This window comes from Callorhinus ursinus, unplaced genomic scaffold, assembly GCF_003265705.2.
Source record: "Callorhinus ursinus isolate GAN/ISIS: 27379988/994484 unplaced genomic scaffold, GSC_fseal_2.0 scaffold12, whole genome shotgun sequence".
Taxonomy (NCBI): Eukaryota; Metazoa; Chordata; class Mammalia; order Carnivora; family Otariidae; genus Callorhinus; species Callorhinus ursinus.
The window spans coordinates 1,741,631-1,765,112 of record NW_027397074.1 but is presented as its reverse complement, the minus strand read 5'-3'; the positions used below and the strand labels follow the sequence as shown (position 1 = coordinate 1,765,112).

General features: G+C 35.1%; 1 protein-coding gene and 1 long non-coding RNA gene across 2 annotated transcripts in view; one reads left to right on the top strand and one right to left on the bottom strand.

Moving 5' to 3' along the window:
* Positions 1-23,482, bottom strand: part of COG5 (component of oligomeric golgi complex 5) — a 334,035-nt gene that overhangs the window by 62,319 nt on the left and 248,234 nt on the right. Inside the window, exons 11-12 of the mRNA XM_025872663.2 lie at positions 20,247-20,328; positions 4,004-4,208 (exon numbers count right to left, since the gene is read on the bottom strand). Coding sequence (XP_025728448.2) covers positions 4,004-4,208; positions 20,247-20,328 — 287 coding nt within the window. The remainder of the gene's footprint in view (positions 1-4,003; positions 4,209-20,246; positions 20,329-23,482) is intronic.
* On the top strand, positions 557-8,804 carry LOC141373832 (uncharacterized). The gene is made up of 3 exons (XR_012380168.1): positions 557-631; positions 7,804-7,929; positions 8,571-8,804. It is a non-coding gene; the product is annotated as an uncharacterized lncRNA (long non-coding RNA).

Sequence of the window (23,482 nt, the reverse complement as noted above, 5' to 3'; positions counted from 1 at the left end):
GGACAAATAAAAAGTGTTTCTGAAAGTGCTGCAATCACATAAATCCTCTCAATTGGAGTTCTAAGCTCATTTGTTTCACCATATTCTTCACAAACTGGAACTTAGCTTACTATACGCATCTTTCTTTCTTAATCTTCCCGTGTCTCCAATTATTTGTATTTTCAGTTGGCAGTGCCACTCGTGGGTCTTCTATTTTTCCTTTGGCAATTACTGTCAAATGTCTACAACCATTATTTCCATCTGCTTTCTTATTCCTATAATTAACTCCATATCTCCTCACGTCCCTCCTGTTTATAATCCTTCTACCAGTCCTTCCATTGTCTTTTTTTTTTCTTAAACAAATCCCCCTTCATTCTAAACATCAACCTTAAAAACAGCTGATTTGCTCCATCGTGTAATTTATGAAACCTGGCTTTTTTCTTTTCCCACCCTTTCTGGTCATCTAATGAGCCCTAGAGGTCACAGTGCTCTTGGCTCGTACATCATAATTCCATAGTTATCTCTTAACATTTCTCATTCAGTAAGTATTTCCCTCAGCACTATTTACTGAGAATACTATGTACCAGGCCTTGTTAAGTGCTGGGAAGATGTAGATTACAAGTACTTTACAATGCAGGGAAGAAATGTGCAGGTAAAGTGCTAACTATAGTGATTTCTAGAATAGGGGAAGATAAAATACAATGGGAACAGGGAGGACAGTATCTAAATCTGCCTGAGGCAATCCTCTATTGAAGACCATACCATCAATTTAAATGTCTTGCTATTTTTGCTCCTGTTATTTACTGACCTTAAGAAGCCTCTTTCCTCTTCTGCAGATATTTCAGTTCTGAATTATAAGTACTAACACTCCTCCTGTCTCTGAATCTGCACTAAGATCCTTGGTGACTACAATGTCAAAACTGATAACTTTCTGGGGTGCCTGGCTCAGCTGTTAAGTGTCTGCCTTCGGCTCAGGTCATGTTGGGCAGGAAGCCTGCTGCTCCCTCTCCCACTCCCCCTGCTCGTGTTCCCTCTCTTGCTGTGTCTCTCTGTCAAATAAATAAATAAAATCTTAAAAACAAACAGACAAACTGATAACTGTCCTAAAACCCATCCTGTTTGAGAAGTCTGCTCTTACTTTAGCTTTACTAAAGAGCTTCCATATTTGAATCATCATTTTGAACTACTCTTCTAAGATCTCCAAGCTTGAACACAACTTTTCATATCCCCACTGTCCCCATCTCTTTCCCTCCTACAAATACTATTAAGTCTCTACAATTTGCTAGGTAATTCCTGGGTGTGGGAAATACAGTAGAGAAGTCAAAATTCCCTGTCCTCTTAAACTTTACTAACGAGAAACTTAAGGTTGCTAATGAGAAAGACACACACAAAAATAAACACAAATTTTTTAAGTGTTTTAAATATGGAATATGAGAGTCATAAGTTTTAAGAGAAAAACAAAGCAAGCAAGCCAGAAAGAATGTGTTCAGCTGTCTCTCTCTTTTCTTTTTTCATCCTATTTTGGATAGGATAAGGCAATGGCAGGTGACCAATACATTCTATACATATTTTATACAACTTCATTTTAAATCAGGTAAGGGAAAAAAAGGAGAAAATACGCATTTGTAGTATCTTTTATTATTTCCTCACTCTCTTTACTGGTGCTCTTTATTTGCGTGTACTTGAATTACCAACTGAGATGGCCTGGTTATGAGCCTGAAGAACTTCCTGTACTATTTCTTGCAAGTTAGGTCTGCTAGCAACAAATTCTCTCAGTTTTTGTTTATCTAGGTAAGTCTTTACTTCTCTTCATTACGAATAACAGCTTTATTGAATATAGGATTGTTGCTTCACAATTTCCTTCTTTGAGCACTTCGAGCCCACCACCTTCTGGTCTCCTTTGTTTCTGCTGAGAAGTCAGCTGTAAATCTTTTGGGGCTCCCTTATAAGTGATGAGTAGTTTTTCTTTGACAGCTATCAAGATTTTCTCCTTGTCTTTCACTTTGAACACTTATACTATGATGTGTCTGTTTGTGGTCTTTATGAGTTAATCCTACTTGGAGTTTGTTGAGCTTCGTGGGTGTGTAGGTTGTTTTTCAATAAATTTGGGTAGTTTTCAGCCATTATGTCTTTGAATACTTTTTCTTCTTTCTCTCCTCTTATTGTGGCACTCCCATTACATGTGTGTTGGTATGTTTAATGATGCCACACATTTCTCTGAGGCTCTGTTCATTTTTTTAAAAAATTTCTTCCTATCTGCTTTTAGGCCTACATTAAGTTTAGTTTCCAGGTGGCTAATTTTATAAATGCCAGTTCAAATCTATTGTTGGGTCCCTCAGGCGATTTTTTAAATTTTAGTGACAACTATTCAACTGCAGCATTTCCATTTGATTCTTTTTTTATAATTTTCATCTTTGTATTGATATTCTCCATTTGATGCAACATGGTCATCATATAGTCCTTTACTTAATCATGCTTTCTTTTACTTCTGTGAACATATTTCTAATGGCTAATTTGAAGTCTTATTCTATTAAATCTGATGTTTGGTCACTCTCACAGTCTCTGTTGCTTTTTTTTCCCCCTCAGTGTATGGGTCATACTGTTATATTTCTTTGTATGCTTCACTATTTTTGTTAGAAACTGGACATTTCAGATAATACATTATTGCAACTCTGGGTACTAGATCTCCACACCTCTAGGGCTTGTTTAGTGACTGGCTAGATTATTTTAGTGAAGTCTATTTCTCCCCCACAGTGTGAAACCTTTGTCAGAGAGGCATAGCTTTGGGTATGCCCACAGTCACCCACAGAGAACAGTGGTACTGACAGGGTTCTGTCTCCTCTTTTTCCTGGACCATACACCTTTTTAATTCTAAGGAAAGCACAAAATACAAAACAAAAGTTCTACCTCCTGGAGATAAACCACTATCACCATTTGCTGTGTATACTTCCAAACCTTTTTGGGGCCAAAATATGGATTTAAAAATAAAATTATGCCAAAAATAGAATGGTACTATATATTGTATTTTATATAATATTTAAAAAACTTATTAGATCTTTGTAGATCAAGAAATGAGTTCAGTTCTCTTGCCCTTCTTCCATTATCTTACCTAATTTCCATGTTTAGCATAAAAGAGTTATTGAAGAGAAAAATGTAGTCTCATTCTATCTTCCCAGCCTACAGCCATGCCATTTATTTTGCCAGAGAAAACTTCTACATCCTATATTTCACTAGTGAGTACTTCTTACTATGGTGGATACAATTTAAGTATTTAGAAAAATAAAAACTGAAAGAGAAACATTTATATCCACCCAGCATCTTTTTTACAAGGTAGGTGATTAAGAATCTGCTGTTACCTGAGTCAGCCTTGTCACAGTAAATGATTCTAGTGTTTAAAGAAAATGTGCAAGCCAATCAATTGATTTGTGGTTCAAAGAGAAATCTGAAAATAATATTCTTTTTCAACTAAGGAGGAGAGTTGGCTGGCTTAAACTTACTGAGATGGTATACAGTTTTCCAAAGTTGCACCTAACTATGGCTACATATACTGTACTTTATGAGTAAGCTAAGAGATTTCAGGCTTAATTGTGACTACACTCAGTTTCTTCCTACCAGACTGAGAAGCTATCCCATCATAAGATTTATTTCCCTTACAGTTCCTGAACACACCAGTTACTTTTATATCATATTTATGCCAGTGGTCCATCAATAATGATACTATCTGATGTAATTACAGGTATATTACCAATTAAAACATAGTGACCACATATGCTCATCTCTTAGCTTCTACTCACCCTACTTGGTGCTGTACTTTACATCAGATTCCAGTTAGGAACCAGGCTGCTCAACTAAGGACCAAGTCTGACTTCTTCATTTAAGTATTGCAAAGTCTTCTACCGTATACATATAAGTCATGATCATTACAAATATACAGAAGATTAGCATATTCCCATTTTCTAATTTATAATAAAAACAGAAGACAAAATCCTTATGACAACAAACAGATTTGATTAAACAAACATACTCATAATCTGGCTTTTTTAGTATGAATATGTCTTGTGTATCATCTTCCATGTGTTGTAGGTCAACATAGAGGTCTGTAGTTCCACTTGCATTAAACTTTCCTTGAATATTTTGGCTGTATTGTTGAAGACGCTTCCACAAGTCATTATAAAGACGTAATAATTTAGGGTATTCTCCTTCGAATGCCTGTTTCAAAAACACAGAAGCTGCCAAGCAAAATAACATGGATAAGAAAATAAAATAAAATGTGGCAAATAAATTTTCTTTTGTATATGTTGATGCTACAAATAGCCTATACTAAAGGACAAACCAAAGATATATTCTAATGAGGCTTTTTAAAATAATGCTAGTAAAAGTAATTTTCCTCCTATTCACTGCATTCGATATGTGAAACACATATTCCGAAGCCTAATCTATAAGAAAACAGACAAATCAATAATTACAATTGAAGATTTCAATTCCTTCTCTCACAATAACTGATAAAACAAGTACACAGAAAATCAGTAAGCATATAGAAAATCTAAACAATACCCAAATTCACTTAATTGATGTTATATAATACTTCATCCAAAACAGCAAAGTACACATTTTGAAGTGGAATATCAAGATCAACAATATTTGATGCCATAAAACAGTCTGAATAGATGTAAAAACTTTCAAGTTATACAAAGCATGTTCTAGATTAGGAATCAGTAATAGAAAGAAATCTTTAAAAATCCTGGATAAATACCCAGAAGTAGAATTGCCAGATCATATGATAGTTCTATTTTTAATTTTTTTGAGGAACCTCCATATTTCCACAGTGGCTGCACCAATTTACATTCCCATCAACAGTGTACGAGGGTTCCTTTTTCTCCACATCCTAATCACTTGTTATTTTTTGGTTTTTTGATTCTAGTCATTCTGACAGATGTGAAGTAATAGCTCACTGTGGTTTTGATTTGCATTTCCCTGATGATTAATGATGCTGAGCATCTTTTCATGTACCTGTTGGTATGTCTTCTTTGGAAAAATGGCTATTCAGGTCCTCTGCCCATGTTTAATCAGGTTCTTTGTTTTTGTTTTTGGTGGAGTTTTTTTGGGTGCTGAGTTGTATGAGTTCTTTATATATATTGGATAGTAACCCTTACCAGATATATCATTTGCAAATATCCTCTTCCATTTAGAACTTTTTAAAACACAGAGAAGCCCTATTTAAGATAAGCAGACATTAAAATGCAACTTTTGAATGGAAAATTTGATCAAAGCTAAAACACTAAGTTTTGAATGGAGAATCAGACTTAAAAAAACAAAAACAAAAAACAACCACCTGAGGTTACCCCTTGTGCAAACTATATATCCGTACAATTAGGACAGAATAATTGCCTGCCTATATCTGGCTATAATCACTAGGTTTCCTAGTTGTGTTTTTCTATAATAGCAGCAACACAAAGTTACAGAATCCACCAACTGGGTATGAATTCTATCCTACAATCATCCCTTTTAGCAGGAATATAAAGCACACATATTCTCTTCCAACCTAACTAGCCAATCTTGAATCCACTTACAATATGAAAATGACCACCCTTGTTATCTCACAGAAAAAAATAAAGGTCACCCCCCAAAAAAAATCCCTTCAACTTCTTACCCTCCATCTGCCTATAAATGTTTCTAGTTTTCAGCTTTCTTCACAGAATCAAGTACGCCTTCCATAGAACACACACAACAGTCTGAGAATAACAGTAATAATATTACCATCAGTAACACGATTACTTAAAAGAGTTCATGGGCTTTTGGGGGGAATTCTCATTGTCCTTTCAATATATCCCAATAGGGCTAAAAAACCAATTACTATAAAGTAGTCAAATGAAAGAGTGCCTCTCCATGTGGTTTTGCCACCAACTGGACAAATATCTGCATTAAGATTTTCCATTTTACTTTTGATTTTTAGTTATTTCTTCTTTCATTTTCATTCCATTTTATAACTACATAAAATATTTATAGGACTTTGAAGTTAAATCTACACAACAAAGTAGGTTCAAAGAAGTCTAGCTTTTATCCCTGGTCTCCCTAATGTATTCTTCACAGATACCCTCTGGCTCCCCCACTCCTGCTATTGGTAATCATTTTCTGGATTTTATGGTTCATTCTTCCATTTCTTAAAAATATAAGCCAAAATGTATATTTATACCACTCCCTATCTTAGGTAAACAATAGTACCCTGCACACATATTTCTCCACTTTTTTAACTTATTGTATCTTGGAGATCATTCCATAGTAGCATATAAAGCTATTCCTCATTCCTTTTTTTTGGCCTCTCATTCTTTTTAAATAGCTGCATGGCATTCCATTCTATAGACACATCACAGTTTGTTTAATCACCTAAGTGTTGAACACTTGGGCTACTTCTAGTATTTTTCTATTCCAAATAATGATCCAATGAATAGTCTTGTGAATACGTCTTTTCATAGTTTTGCTAATGTGTCTATGAAATAGATCCTTAGAAGCAGAATTACTGAGTAAAAAAGCAAATGCTTATATGACTTTCTTAGATACTATGAACTCCCCTCCAATAAAGTCTGTATTTGAATTCACAATGTGTGAGGACTGACATTTCTCCACAGGCTTATCAACAGAGTGTGTTTTTAAACTTTTTAAAATTTTTTTGCTCATTTGATAGATGAGAAATGGTGTCTCTATTTACTTTAATTTTGCATTTCTCGGTTCATGGGGGACACTGAACATCTTTTCCAAATAAAAGGTATTTACTTTTTTTTTTCTTTAGGGTTGCTGGTCTTTTTCATCTCATTTTAGCAGCTTTTTATATTAGGGATACTAGCTTCTTTTCTTTGATGTAAGTTATGTTTTTCAAGTTTGTCACTTGTCTTTTTATTTTGCTTAAGGTTTTTTTCCTGCCATGTAAAATTTTTAATATAATCAAATCATCAATCTTTTCATAATTGCTTCTAGATGTTAGATCAGTTAGAGAAGTTTTCCCTATTCCTAGCTTACTCACTAATGTTTTCTTCCAGCCCTTGAATGTTTCATAGTTTACATTTAATTCTTTGATCCATTTGGAATTTATCCTGATATTTGAGGTAAATTGGGGATTTTTTTCCTCTGAACTCTTTATTTCACTCCAATCTTCAATTCTGAGCACTTTATCCATTTCCGTAACTACTGGGTCACATTTACGCATTCAACAAATCCTCCTGGAGGATTTAATTAAATATCTTAGTCTCATGTTTGTTTTCTTCTTTTACCTCAATGAAAACTGCTTCATATTTTATAACTGATGACATACAATGTTCATTGCAAAGGATCAAATAAAGATATAAAGAAAAAGGTAAAAATTATTTGATATTCTATTATCCTATGATAATCATCCCAACATTTTTGTACCATCCTTTCATGTCCCTGTTTATCATACATACATACAAACTGTTGTTTTCTAAAAGTACTTCACATTAGGATTTCATTTAGCTTGTAAGTGCTTACTATTTTTTTAATGAAAGGTTTTTTTTTTTCGGTTAAGTGTCTGAATCTCTTTTTTTTTAAGATTTTATTTATTTATTTGACAGAGAGAGACAGCAAGAGACGGAACACAAGCAAAGGGAGCGGGAGAGGGAGAAGCAGGCTTCCCGCTGAGCAGGGAGCCCAACACGGGGCTTGATCCCAGGACCCTGGGATCATGACCTGAGCTGAAGGCAGACGCTCAATGACAGAGCCACCCAGATGCCCCACCGAAAAGTATTTTTTAGTTTTTCTCCTCAGATTTCCTCCTAATTCTTAAAGCCTTTAAATATTAATTTAACACTTTAGGCATCCATTTCAACAGAATGTCAAGTGTAATGAGCATGGTGCTTTGTGACAAGAATGTAATATGGAACAGAGGTATACAGATAAGCTTTTTCTAGAGCCTGGTAGAAGACACAGACAAGTAAGGAGGTGAGCCATTATGAAACAGTGGGATAATTACTAAAATTGGGGACATATAAGAGCTTTATGGGAGCAGACAGAGGATATCATACCCATATCTGAGCATGTGTATGGGTAGGGAGATATCAAGGAACACTTCATTTCTAAACTGAGATTGGGAAGACAAATAAGAGTTATCCAGATGAAGGGGAGGAAACAGACATGTGTTTCAGGTATTTGTAAAACTGAGAAGAGGATGATTCAATCACAAACTGAAACTCCAGTACAGAGACAAAAAATTAGAAAGGAAAAAAAAATGAGCACTGATAAGAAGGGACCAGAAAAGTCATGTTGGGAATGTATCCTGGGAGTAATGGGGGAAGAAGAGTGGAGGCAGACCAGGGCTCCCACCGTAACAATTAAAGAAGCCATATACATTTTTATAAATTCAAGTTTGTACCAAGCCGAGAACCTCTGCTAGAGAAGAAACTAGCAGAGCTTTTAGTGGTTCATGGGACTGGAGGAAAAATTTTGAAACTTAAGGACTCTCATCCCTAGTGTCCCATTTTAGATTTTACTTAGTTATGGACCTGCGAGGGAAGCCGGGGAACTAGGTCTAAAATTTCAAAGGGCAGAGGTAAACTATCCTTCCTTTCTGTGGAAACATATAGGAAACAAAGGCCAGCTGAGGGGAGAGAACATGCCACAAACACAAGCAGGTCTTCCTTCCCATGAAGACATTCACCGGATTCTGAAGTTTCATGAAGCAGAAGGCTAAAGAGCCTTGTCTGGAAACCTGTGAATGGCAGAGCTAGATCAAACTCTGGATTTCAGGGCTGAGGAGACAAAGACCCTCCAACCTCTCAATTAAAAGCCTGGGAGAAGTATGCCCAAAAAAAGGAAAATTAGAGATAGACTGAGTCTTATTAATTGCAACTACCCTAATCCAACCCAGTCCTATAATGAATTGAAATGATCAACATACATATGTACAACTCGACTGCCAAAGGGGGAGAAAAGACATCAGTAAAATGCTTTAGAATATGTGAATAAAATCTTATGAATGAATAGGCAGACCGTTCCATAGAAATGAACAGAACCTTTGAAAAACAGTATCTAAATAGCCTATAAATATGTGGAAAAAATGAATATCATTAATCATTAGGGAAATAAAATTAAGACTGCAATGTGATTTGACTAAATGCCCACCAGAATGGTTAAAGGAAAAAAAACACAAACAATACCAAGTGTTCACAAGGATATGAGAAAAAGTGGACTGCCAAGGAGAGTTTAAATTGGTGCAACATTTGAAAACTCTTCGGCAGTAACTATTCAAGCTGACCACATATAAACTCTATTACATACTATATTAGTTTCCATAGCTACTGTAACAAATTACCACAAATTTGGTGGTTTAATACAACATAAAATGTATTATCTTACAGATCTGGAGGTCAGAAGTACAAAATTGGTCTAAGCCAAAATCAAGTTATCAGCAGAGCTGTGTTCCTTCTGATTTTTTCCTTGACTTCTTCACCTGCCTCCACCGCTTGGCTTGTGGCCCCCTTCCAGCGACTGTATTACCAACTCCAGCTTCCATCTCCATCACCACATCCCCTCCTCTGACTCTTCTGCCCCTCTTACCCTTCTAAAGGCATCTGTGACTATACTGGGCCCACCCGGGTGATCCAGGACAATCCTTCCATCTCAAGATCCTTAAATCACATCTGTAAAATCCCTTTTGCCATGTAAGGTAACACATGCAAATCTCTAGAAGGCATATAATTCTATCTACTATGTGTACCTATTTTCCATTCCCAGGTTTATTCCCAGTAAAAATGGACAGAATTGTCATAGTAACTACTTAAAATAGCTCAAAATGGGAAACAACCCAAATGCCCATCAATAATATGGTGGAACATTTTACAATGTTGAGAATGACCTACACACAACAATATAGAGGATTCTTGGAAACATGCTGAGTGAGAGACATCAGATGGCAAATGAAAGAGTACAAACTGGATAATTTTATCTGTATAAATATTTTTAAAAAAAAATCTATGTCATTAGAAATGAGTGAATACTCTTTTATTGGAGAAGGGCAGGCAAAACTAGGAGACTTGAGGGGAGCTCCTGGGTCAGGTAATACTTTGTTTCTTGATCTTGATTCTGTTCTTCATCTTGGTTACACAGCTATATTAAGATTTGAAAACTTCATTTACGTGTATTATAATACTCATACTTTTTTCTTTATGAGTCTTATACTATAATAAATGATATTTTAAGAGTAATCAGGGGGTGCCTGGGTGGCTCAGTCGATTAAGTGTCCAACTCTTGATTTCAGCACAGGTTGTGATCTCAGGGTCGAGGGACCAGGCCCCATGTTGGGCTCCTTGTTCAGCACAGTGTCTGCTTGTCCCTCTCCCTCTGCCTCTCCCCCACCACCACCTGCTCACGTGCTCTATCTCTAAAATAAATAAATAAAATCTTAAAAAAAAAAAAAAAAGGGTAGGGCGCCTGGGTGGCTCAGTTGGTTAAGCGACTGCCTTCGGCTCAGGTCATGATCCTGGAGTCCCGGGATCGAGTCCCACATCGGGCTCCCTGCTTGGCAGGGAGTCTGCTTCTCCCTCTGACCCTCTTCCCTCTAGTGCTCTCTATCTCTCATTCTCTCTCTCTCAAATAAATAAAATCTTAAAAAAAAAAAAAGAGTAACAGGGAGTCAATGAAAACTTTTTAATCTTTTTAAATTTATTTTTACTTTTTCAGTTTTATTGAGATATAATTGACTTATAACATTGTATTAGTTCAAGGTGTACAATATAATGACCTGATATATGTATTGGTTTTATTGGTTATGTGTATAACCAATCAAAGATTTTTATCAGAGAATTACATGATCAAATTGTCCCTGCAAAGAAAGTCTCCAAAAACTTATTTGATGGCTAAGACTCACCTTCCTCTAGGTTCTTTAAAATTCTAGTACTTTCTTTAAAAAAGACTCAAGTTCTCAACAACAGTTATTCCTCTTTTTGAGCAAACTCCAAGTTTTTGTCTTTATATGCTAAACATAGGGTACTTAGGATGGTACCCTATAAACCCATTAGAACTCTACAGTGAAGGAGTGCTTCAATCGCAGGGATCAAAATTCTAAAAGGTACTTTAAATGAAGGTGGGAGATGTATCTCCTAAATATATATTTTTAAGTTGTACATTAACTTTTAAGAAATGTATCACAATATCACTTAACATGCACATTATTCTAACATTAAAAAAATCGACATAAAAGAATGTACTAATAATTCATACAGGTTGCTTATCCCCCTACTTCTCAGGACAACTAGATATCATTATATTTTTTAAGAAGTAAAGAAAATGGGTTTTAGCATACATGTCAAGTATTAAAGCTTTCTAAATCTTAGAACATATGTATCTCCTCAGTGTTTCTCTTACTCACAGTTGGTTTTCCAAAGCACTACAGATATATACCACATAGCTCTCTTAATTGTATGAATCATCTCCTTGAAGTTGTGTAAGAGTTTTGAGAGAATGATACTGTACAAAGGGTTTAAACAATTTTTAAAGATTTACTTGCCAGAATATTTCAAACATATTTCAAAAAATGGTTTTTGTTAAGTTCTTAAGCTTTTCTAAGAGGGCACTGGCATTTTTTCTTACTTGATTCCTTCCTCTTTTCCTGTCTTCCTTCCAGTAAACAAGAACTTATTGAAGTCTTACTGTGTGCCAGTTACTTTTCTGGCTATTGAAAATACTGCCATGATCAAAACAGTATTTTGTGTCTTATGGAGATTACATTCTAGGGGGGTGGGGGAAGGGGACCCAGACATGATAAATAAATAATATGGTATATTAGCAAGTGATAAGAGCTATGATGAAAAATAGGGCAAAGTAAGGGGGATGAGACATTCTGGGAAAATCATCAGATAAAAAAGAATTATGTTCTAATTTTAAAGAGCTTAAAATGGTAATGTTTATCTTGTTTTTTTTTACTAAGACTTAAAAAATATATATATCCTAACCCAACAAGGCTGGTCAACAAATACTATTACCTAGAAACTACAATATAAAAGTAACAGACATAAAGCTTAGAAGTCATTTTGGAAATAACTATCACCTATAGATAATTAAAGCAGCAGATAGCCTATAGAAGCTGTTTTGAATTTTCAAGGTGACAAGTTCAAGCCCCTTTCCTTTTTTTTTATCAATTTTATTTTTTATTTTTAAAGATTTTATTTATTTGACAGAGAGAGACACAGCAGGAGAGGGAACACAAGCAGGGGAGTGGGAGAGGGAGAAGCCGGCTTCCCGCTGAGCAGGGAGCCCAACGTGGGGCTCGATCCCAGGACCCTGTGATTATGACCTGAGCCGAAGGCAGACGCTCAACGACTGAACCACCCAGGTGCCCCAAGCCCCTTTCCTTTTTAATAAAGTAAATTCATTGTCTTGGGTTATATTTTATTATACCTAGTAGAACTTCTTTTTACTAAGCATGAACATTTATAATCAGAAAGAACATGTTCCTAACTAGGAAAATTTCCCTTTAGATATTTTCTGCCAAAATATTACTTACTTAGACAATCTGTTACATTGTGTATAATCTTCAACTCTGCAGATGGTTGCATTCCTTAATATTGCCTGTCTATAATTTTAAGAAGTACTACAGTACACTTTCAGGGACTGTATGTTATATAAATGGAAGGTGCTTTACAAACAACTTGCTTTGAAGTTCTTCCAAAGGAAGTTATTAAAGTAATAATGCTATCAGAAGTAAGAAACTACTCTGAATGTGAAATATTAATGGAATTTTCTGTCCCAAAATATTCTATTTCCTCTCAGTAGCTTCTTCGACTACACAAGCTAGATAGGTCACGTAATGTAAGAACTGAAAAACATCTCCTGGATTTGGTAATTAAAAGGGTAGGTCACACTTCTTACTTTAATGAGAACAATTTCAATAGAATGGTGGCAGACCATTGAAAAGTGCAAACAAAAAAGTGCAAACTACTCTTTTGAGAAGTTTGGATAAAAAGAGAAGAGATCAAATAGTAACTAAAGAGGTACTCTCTAGTTTTGTTTTAGTTTTTACTAGATAAGAGCGCCTTGGATAGGTTTCCTACCTGAGGGGAAGAAATCAAAAGAAAATGAGAAACACAAGACAGAACGAAGAGACCTATGAATGGTGTTACTTCAGCAAAGAGTAAACAAAGCAGGCAGGGGGCCAACAGTGAATGGGTAGCTCTGAAGAATAAGACTGTCACCTCACACTCAAGAGATCCACAGGGAGAAAATAAGGCTTTTCTTTAGAGGGAAGGTACAGGATACTGAAAGTGTTTCCTAATGACACTAACTGTCTTGATGACCCAGGAGATAAGGCGGGTCACTGAGAGTAAGTAGAATGGGAAAGAGGAGAGCATGTGAAGAACATGAAAGACTTGTAATGGTTAAGAACAATGAGAAAGTAGATGACCAAAGAGAAGTAAATGACAGTACCATTAAATATACACATACCATAAACTATTTTGATATGTACTTTTAATCATTACTCTTAAAACTAGATGAGGTACTTTTGATTTTGGTCAAGGTAGACTAACAGGGACCAGAATTAAACTCCTATCTGAAACCACCAGAAAAACAACAGACAAAATATATGAAATGGTTTTTAAAACACCATGCATTAAAAGATAGCATGTAATAAAAGACAGTGATCCTTGATAGGAAATAAATGGGGTGAACGCTATGACCACCCCCAGTGTCATTGGAGACTCACTAACAAGTCACAATAGCTCTGTTTTCTAGCCCTGCTCACAGGTGATGCTTGCTACCAGAAGCTAAGGCAGGATGGAAGAAGCCACAGCTCCAAACAAGCCCGCATGATCCAATTTTTGACCAGTTTGATCCAGTTTAGACACTGTGCTAACCCTCCAGATGATCTCATCTAACTGTAATAACAAAAAAACACACCTAACAGCCTATGACCCATCCAACTGTGCCAACTTAGGGGAAGAAAAGAGGTGGTGCTCTTGATTCTGAAGCCTCCTCCTGGGAAAACCCCCCCCTGTTAACTTGCTTACCAGCCCCTTAATTACCCTAACCCCATAAAACCTAATTGGGGAGAAGGTGCCTTTAGAGCATGAGCTCCCCTTCTCCATTCTCTGGCCATTGAATAAATTATGTGGTTGCCATCAAATACCGTATTGTTATTTGACTATTTGGCAAAAGGTATTGAGTAGGGAAAGAACCTACCACTTCGGTAACATCAGCTCATTTCCTACCAGGGGATTCCAGGCTACGTACGGCACTGGAAAGGGGAAGAGACTCCTCTCCCCCTACTGTCCCCAAGACCAGGAAAACTGAAGCAACTAGAATTCATGGGACAGAATACCAGAGAGAAGAGAGCTGCTCAAAAAAGATTCTGCAGAAATCTGCAAATGGTCCACTGTGAGTACTCAGCATATGCGTGTGAGAAAAGTTCCAGAGTCTGGGAGAAGAAACCACGCAGGGATTAGAAAGAATACACCTGTTACTCACATAAGACCGGAAAGCGTGCCTGTTCCTGATAGCCAGGTTGGAAAACCTTTTAATCCAGAATATTTGGTAGAGTACTAAGAAAAGCAGTGCCTCAGGAGTGGAAAATAATTAGCTCTAGACTAAACACTGTTCAGGTTTTGCTAATAAATCTTAAAAGCAAGACTCAAAAAAACCAAATTGTGGGCGCCTGGGTGGCTCAGTTGGTTAAGCGAGGGCCTTCGGCTCAGGTCATGATCCTGGAGTCCGGGGATCGAGTCCTGCATCGGGCTCCCTGCTCAGCAGGGAGTCTGCTTCTCCCTCTGACCCTCCCCCCTCTCATGTGCTCTCTCTCACTCATTCTCTCTCACATAAATAAATAAAATCTTAAAAAAAAAGTTTAAAAAAAAAAACCAAATTGTTTCTAAGTAACTTGACAGTATCTAAGAACAAGAATATTTACAGGAAGATAAAAGTGTCAGTATCAAACATTGTAAAATTCATGTCTGATACCCAATCAAAAATTATTAGACATGCAGAAAAATAGGAAAAAACTATCCATAAGAAAATTCAATCAGATCCAGAATTGACAGAGATGACCGAACTAGCAGACAAGAACATTACCTTTGTAGCCTCATCTCCACTCAATATCTGTGATTTGTTGTCATGAAGTTTACCTTATTCAATTTCTACTAAAAATGTGCTAAATCAACCAATAATAAATAATATTGGAAGGTGCAATTGGTTAAAGGTTTGAAATTTTTCAAGCATGCTAAAGGTAATGTTTTTGATACATTCCTGCCATTGAGAGAAGGAATATTCAAAATAGAAACCAAATTTACACACTACAGAAAGAAAATGCTGACTAATAACAACTCCAAGATTTCAAAAAAGATTTTTAAGTACATTTAAAAAAATATTTATTATTAAAGAGAGAGAGAGAGAGAGAGAGGATGTGCGTGTGCACGCATGAGCGGGGAGAAGAGCAGAGGGAGAGAAAGAAGCTCAAGCAGACTCCCTGCTGAGCATAGACGCCCCCTCCCCCGCAACACAGGGTTTGATCTCTTGGCCCTGAGATCATGACCTGAGCTGAAATCAAGAGTTGGACAGACACTTAACTGAGCCACCCAGGTGCCCTAAGTACATTTTTAATAAATGCTTAAAAAACAGATATCCTGCAACAGCCAAAAATGAGCTTTTAACATTAGTTTTCTTTTATTCTATCTAAAACTGAGGTTTTAATCAATTTTGTAATTATGCTTATATATTTTGTGGGTAAATTTACATCTTTGTATTTTCTTTCTGGTATATTAGTAAATGTATTCCATTAAACGTAATTGCTTATTATGTGAGACGTTAAATATTAAAGAAAACTTCGTGGTGATTATTGTTTTCATGAAAACCCATTACTTTCATACATGGTGTGAGAAACTACTGAAAGTCTGTATTTACATAATATTACATCTGAATATTTGAATAATTAAAAATAATCCATGAATTTTAAATTTCAAATGAACACATCAATCTCAAAATGCTCATTTAGTGAGAAAACTGTTAACAAATACTGAGTCGAAGGTATAGATAGATAGATGCTATTCTGCTATTCTTTTAACTTTTCTATATGTTTAGAAAAATAATAAGGTGGCATGCAGATAAAATACTGCTTATAAATTTGCAGGATAAACAAATTAGAAAAGGAAGGGTTAAACCAATAATCTAAACTTAACCTTGTTAAACAAGAAAATGAGCATATCAAACCCAAAGCAAAGCAAATAAACAATAAACACAAGAACAGAAAACAGTGAAAATTGAAAATAAAAAAGAAAAATCAATGAAACCAAATGTTGGTTTCTGATAAGATAAATAAAATTAATAAATCTCTAGTTGTAATTATTAGGAAAAAAAGAAGAAACTAATGATATCAGCAATAAAGAACATCACATCGTATTCCATATACATTCAAAGGGTAATAAGGAAGCATTATAAGCAAATTTATGCCAATAAATTAAAAAAATTCAATGAACTGGAAAAATTCTTTGGAAGACAAACTATCAAAGCTTACCCAAGAAGAAATAAATGGAATAATCCTTTATCTAAGAAAAAAGTTGAATTTGTAGTTAAAATCTTCCCACCAAGAAAATTCCAGGCCCAGATGACTTCCTTGGTGAATTCTACCAAAATTTAAAGAGGAATAATGTCAATTTTACATAAACTGCTTGAGAAAATTGAACAGGACGGAATACTTCTCCACTTATTCTCTGAGGTTAGCATTACCCTGACCCACACTGGATAAAGACATTAAGAAAACTAAACAATATTTTGCAAACACACATATAAAGAGGATAATATATCATGACCATGCGGGGCTTATCTGAGAACGCAAGGTACTAACATACTAAAGTAACTATATCCATTTGATTGTCTAAATGGATGCAGAAAAGCACTATAAAAAGTTAATAATAGTATAAAAAAAACTCTCAAAAAACTAGAAATGGAAGGGAACTTCCTCAACCTAATTAATGGCATCACTAAAAAACCTGCTGTTAAGATATTAAAAGTGGACTGAATGCTTCCTAAGATTAGAAACAAGGCAGAAACCACTTCAATTCTACACTACTGGAGGTGGTAACAAAAAAAAAGAAAAGAAAGAAAGAAAGAAAGAAAGGAAACCAGAATGGAAAAGAAGTGAAACTGCCTTTATTTACAAACTATATGATCATCAATATAGAAAATGCTAAAAAATCTCCAAAAACTACTAGACTAATAAGTATGGGTAGCAAAGTCAAAGATTCATGGTCAGTAAATAAAAATCAACTGTATTTCTATATTCTAGCAATGAATATTTGTAAACTAAAATTTTAAAAAATACCATTTACAACAGCATCAAAATATATGAAATAGTAATAAATTTAAGAAAAGATTTGCTAGACCTGCACACTAAAAACTATAAGAGCACATATTGACATGAGAAAATTTTAAAAGACCTAGATCAATGGGATATTACACTCATGGATCAGAAGACTCAATACTGTTAAGATGTGAATTTATCACAAAATGATCTGTAGATTCATCATGTAATCCAAGTCTAAGGGAACATTTTTATAGGAACAATCTGATTCTGAAATATATATGGAAATGCAAAGAGCCTAGAATAACCAAAATTATTTTGCTAAATGAAATAACATAGAAGAATTTACACTTTGGTGATTACAAACATACAGATGCAAAAAAAACCCAAAAAACAAAACAAAACAAAAACCCAGAAAAAAAGAACTCCAGAAATAGTCTTACACAGATATACCCACATGATTTTCTACAAGAGTGCCAGAGCAGTCAAAGGTGCAGTATAATCTTTTAGATCTATATTCAAAGAAATAACCGTGGCCTTTATATCTCACACCATATACACAGATTAACTTCAAATGAACTTAGTAAAACTTCTGGAATAAAATATAGGGGGAGATACATGTGGCCTTGTGTTAGACAAAGATTTCTTAGGTCAAAAAGAAAAAGGAAATTATAAAAGAAAAAGTGTAAGTTTGACTCTCTCAAAATTAACTTTTATCATTTGGAAGGCACTGTTAAGGAAATGAGAAGGCAAACTACAGACAAAAGGAATATGCAAAACACACACCTAAGAAAGGACTGTGGATCTAGAATATATAAAGATCTCTTAAGATTCAATAATAAGAGAACAAGCAATAAACTAAAAAATAAAAATAAAAAGCCAATTAATTTTGACAAACACGTGACCAAAGAAGATATGCAGATGCCTAATGAGCATGTGAAAACATGGGTTATCATTAGTCTTTAAGCTAGTGGAAGTTAAAACCACAATGAAAATCCACTACACACTCATAAGAATGGCTAAAATTAAAAACCACTGACAATACCATGGATCAATAAGGATGTAGAGCAACTGTAGTTATGAAATATTGCTAATGGGAATGCAAAATGGTACATCATCTTGGAAAATAGTTTAGCAGTTATTTACAAAGTTAAATATATACTCATCAAATGATCAGGCAATTCCACTCATATATTTACCCGAGAATGAACATATATCTACAAAAGATTTCTATGTGAACAACTGCAGTAGCTTTACTTGTAATAACCCAAAGCTGTAATATCCCAGTTGTCTCCCATCTGGGGAATGGATAAACAAACTGCTGTATATTCTATATAATGGAATACTAATCAGCAATAAAAAGGGAATTTTGATATATGCAACATGATGAATCTTACAATAATTATGCTGATACAAAAGAACACAGCCTGTGTGATACGAGTTTTACAAAAATCTAGGAAAAGCTAACTTACACTGACAGACAGCTGATGATTACTTGCCAGAAGCCAAGAGTTGGGAGTAGGTGATTACAAAAGTACATGTGGGAAATCTGGGGGGTGATGGAAATATTCTATATCTTAATTGTGGTGGTGGGGAAAAGGATAAAAAATAACTGTCAAAACTCATAGAATTTTCTGCTTATAATTGGTAAATTTTACTGTATATAAATTATATCTCAAAAAAGCTGACCAAAATAGATACATAATGCAGGGAGATGCACAGTATTCTTGGAGTAGTGTAATTTGCAGAAGTAAATGGAGTGAATCAGTTCTAAATACATCCTCTGCTTAAGCTCTGTTTGGCCACACATGAATGAAGGTGTCCTCTGTGGTCACTGCCTTGCTGCATATTTCCTTAGAAACAGTAGTAGGGTGGCAGGGGTGCCTGGGTGGCTCAGTCAGTTAAGCATCTGACTCTTGATTTCAGCTCAGGTCATGATCTCAGGGTTGTGAGATCAAACTCTGATTCAGGCTCTCACTGGGCATAGAGCCTATGAGATTGAGCCCTTCGTGGGGCTCCATGCTGGGTGTGGAGCCTGGTTAAGATTCTCTCTCCTCTCCCTCTGTACCTCCCCACTCCTCCCTCCCTCTCTCTCTCTCTCAAAAAGAAAAAAAAAAAATAGTAGGGAGGCAGGTAGTGTACTTTATTCAACTCTGGACTGCCAGTGACTAAATAATGTTTATATCTACTACATACTTTCAGTAACATTTGTAAATAAGAATTTACATACAAACTCCTAAAACCCTTTTTACATTCATTGATTAGGCAGGCAGTGCCATTATTTCATGACCAAAAAAAAAATTAACAAATTCTGGAGATCATGTTTGAATAAACAACTTTTAATTCATGAGACAGGTATCTTCTTTAAGATTTTATTTATTTATTTGAGAGAGAGAGACAAAGACTGAGAGAGAGAACACAAGCAGGGGGAGGATGGAGGAGGGAGAGGGAGAAGCGGACTCCCTGCTCAGCAGGGAGCCTGAAGCAGGGCACCATCCCAGACCTGAGCCTAAGGCAGACCCTTAATCAACTGAGCCACCCAGGCGCCCATGATGAAGGTATTTCTTCTGTTCATTCATCAAATCCTCATTTTTAATAATAAGGAAGTAACTATTAAGTCTTGTATTTTAGTATCTTTTAGTTAGAAAATAATTCTATAAGCATCAACTAAATTCTTCAACATCAACTGCTTTACACCCTTTACATAGGAAAATTTCAGAGTTCCTCTATGTTTGAATTATGGAGAATTAACTCATTCTTCTGGAGAATTTTATTCCACATACTAATTATAAAAAACATAAAAAATTAACTTATTGTTTCTAAAACTAAATATATGGCCAGTATAAGAAATGACAATTAGCCAATGAGTTTTAAAAAGATGTGTATTATAAAGCAAAAAAGCAAAACTTCTTGACATTACATCTTAAAGCACATGGAAAACTTTGAAATGAAACTGCAAAATAAATAGCATACTTACAATCTGTTGCCATGCGAAATTGAGAAGAAAGTGCTTGAGTAACTGAATTCCAAAAAGTGTACAAAATTTCAGATTGTCCATCCTGTGACCCAAAAAAGGGGATGTATTCATTAATTATTAAAAACTGTAATGGATAGGATATAACATTAAAAATTTATTTAAAATGTATTTAAATGAAATCTTCTAACACATCTAATTATTAAACATTGGAATTAAGTAACTAGAAATGTATAGAGGACTCAAATTATGTTTCATGTTCTCATGTACAAGTAATCAGTCATCATCCTCTGCTTCCTACTAGTTGTGTGAGCTTGGGCAAGTTGTTTAATCATTCTGAGCCTCCTTCCATCTGTAAAATGGTAATGATAACAGTACTGCATTTTATTGCAGTATTATTATAAGAATTAAAAAGTTTACAAAAAGTAGTGTCGGGACAGTCCCTGATATATAATAAGCCCTCAGTGAATTTAATTATTATAATTATTATTACCATCTTCCTTACATATACAGAAGGCAATTGTGTGACCATAACAAAATGATGAACAAAGCAAGCTAGACCAGAATGATCACCAGAGTATAATTCACCAATTACAAGAGAGAACTGCCTAAAGTATAAATACAGTTAAAAGGTTTTTTTTAAAGATGTATTTATTTATTGAGAGAGAGAGAGAGAGAGAGAGAGTATGAGTGGGGGAAGAGCAGAGGCAGGGAATCTTTCAAGCAGACCCTCTTCTGAGTGAGGAGCTGACTCCGGCTGGATCCCACAGCCCATGAGATCATGAACTAGGCTGAAACCAAGAGTCAGATTAGCTTAACCAATTAAGCCACCCAGGTGCCTCCAGTTAAAAAAATTTTTTAAAGTCACAGGAATTACTACTATTCAGCACAATACTTCATTCAATTTTGAATAAATGTTGTAGAAAGCAATCACTAAAAAGAAAAGAGAAATATTAGTTCAAGTATCATTTGTTAAAACAAGATAAAATACTTTAATACTGTTAAACCAGAATCACACTGTTAGATATTTTACCAAGTACTTTTAAGGTATTTCTACATGTGTGGTACACAATATCAAATTGCCAATATTCTATGTTTGAAGTATGAAAATGACAATTCACATTCTTAGCCCCAATAACAATAAAATACACCTAATATTCAAATATGTCATAAAAATGAGAAAATTCTAATTGTTTTATTTTGGACTTTCAACAAATAAAATTCCAATTTTCAAGGTTATAAAAGAAAAAGTGACCAATGAAAAGTACTGATTTCTCATTTTTATACCTACGCACACATACTTCTGTTTTCATTATTTGTTTCTTTAATAAATCTTTTGCTTTGAATTCAACTGAGTATTGTATGCCATAAAAAAGGCAAATCAAATAATTGTTCACTTCTTACACAGTGATCAGAAAATAAGATTCAGAGTCCTAAGATTTTATGTGATATGTGTATTGCATATCATGCATCTTAAAGGAAATGTTTTTATATTAAAAAACTTTTATAATATACCACATTAACAGAATGAAGGACAAAAAGCAAGTGATCATCTCAACTGATGCACACTAAAGCACTGGACAAAATTCAACACCCTTTAATGATAAAATCACTCAAAAAGCTAGGAACAGAAATTACCTCAACATAATAAAGGCCATATATGAAAAGTCCAGTAAGAACAGCAAAATGGTGAAAAACTGAAAGCTTTTCCTCTGGATAAAGAAAATCTGATGACTATATATCTAATTCTACACACACATACATACCTTAGGGAAGAAAACTTGGATCAGTCTTGCTTAAGAATACAAATACAAAATTCTCAGATATGAAAGCAAATTGATTTCAACAGGTATTAAAATAATTATTTGAATAATCTAAACAAGTAGGATTTATGTCCCCAATGTAAATATTATTTAGTATTAGGAAACCTATTAATATAATAACTTAATGTCTCCAATAAGGAAATCTACAGAATAATTTAGCTGAGTGAATTCAAGGTAATTAATACTCTTTAATAAAATACTTAATATGCAATCATATTTTTAAAAAATTCATAGAAAATGATGCATAAAATCGTGGTAAAAAAAAAACACAAAAATTAGGGGTGCCTGACTGGCTCAGTTGGTAGAATTGGTAGAACATGTGACTCTTGATCTTGGGGTTGTGAGTTTGAGCCCCATGTTGGGTGTAGAGATTACCTAAGAAAAAATACAGTATTTTCTATCTTAACTATTTTTAAGTGTACAGTAGTATTAATCTTATGTATCTCATTGTACAAGAGGCCGCTAGAACTTTTTCATCTTGCAAAACTGAAAGGCTATACCTACTAAACCCTTTATTTTCCCCCGCAGCTCCTACCAACCACCTATCCTGCCTACTTTCATTTTCTAAGTTTAACTACTTTAGTATACCTTATGTAAGTGGAACCATGTCTTTTTGAATGGTTTATTTATCACAATGTCCTCAAGTTTCACCCATGTTGTAGCACGTGACAGGATTTCCTTCTTTTTTTTTAATTTTTTATTGTTATGTTAATCACCATATATTACATCATTAATTTTGGTGCAGGGTTCCATGATTAATTGTTTGTTCATAACACCCAGTGCTCCATACAGAACGTGCCCTCCTCAATACCCATCACCAGGATAACCCATCCCCCTCCCCCCTCCCCTCTAGAACCCTCAGTTTGTTTTTCAGAGTCCATCATCTCTCATGGTTCGTCTCCCCCTCTGACATACTCCCCTTTTCTTCCTCTCCTGTTATCTTCTTCTTTTTCTTTTTTCTTAAAATATGTTGCGTTATTTGTTTCAGAAGTACAGATCTGTGATTCAACAGTCTTGCACAATTCACAGCGCTCACCGTAGCACATACCCTCCCCAATGTCTATCACCCAGCCATCCCATCCCTCCCACCCCCAACCACTCCAGTAACACTCAGTTTGTTTCCTGAGATTAAGAATTCCTCATATCAGTGAGGTCATGTGATACATGTCTTTCTCTGATTGACTTATTTCACTCAGCATAACACCCTCCAGTTCCATCCACGTCGTTGCAAATGGCAAGATCTCATTCCTTTTGATGGCGGCATAATATTCCATTGTGTATATATACCACATCTTCCTTATCCATTCATCTGTCGATGGACATCTTGGCTCTTTCCACAGTTTGGCTATTGTGGACATTGCTGCTATAAACATTGGGGTACACGTACCCCTTCGGGTCCCTACATTTGTATCTTTG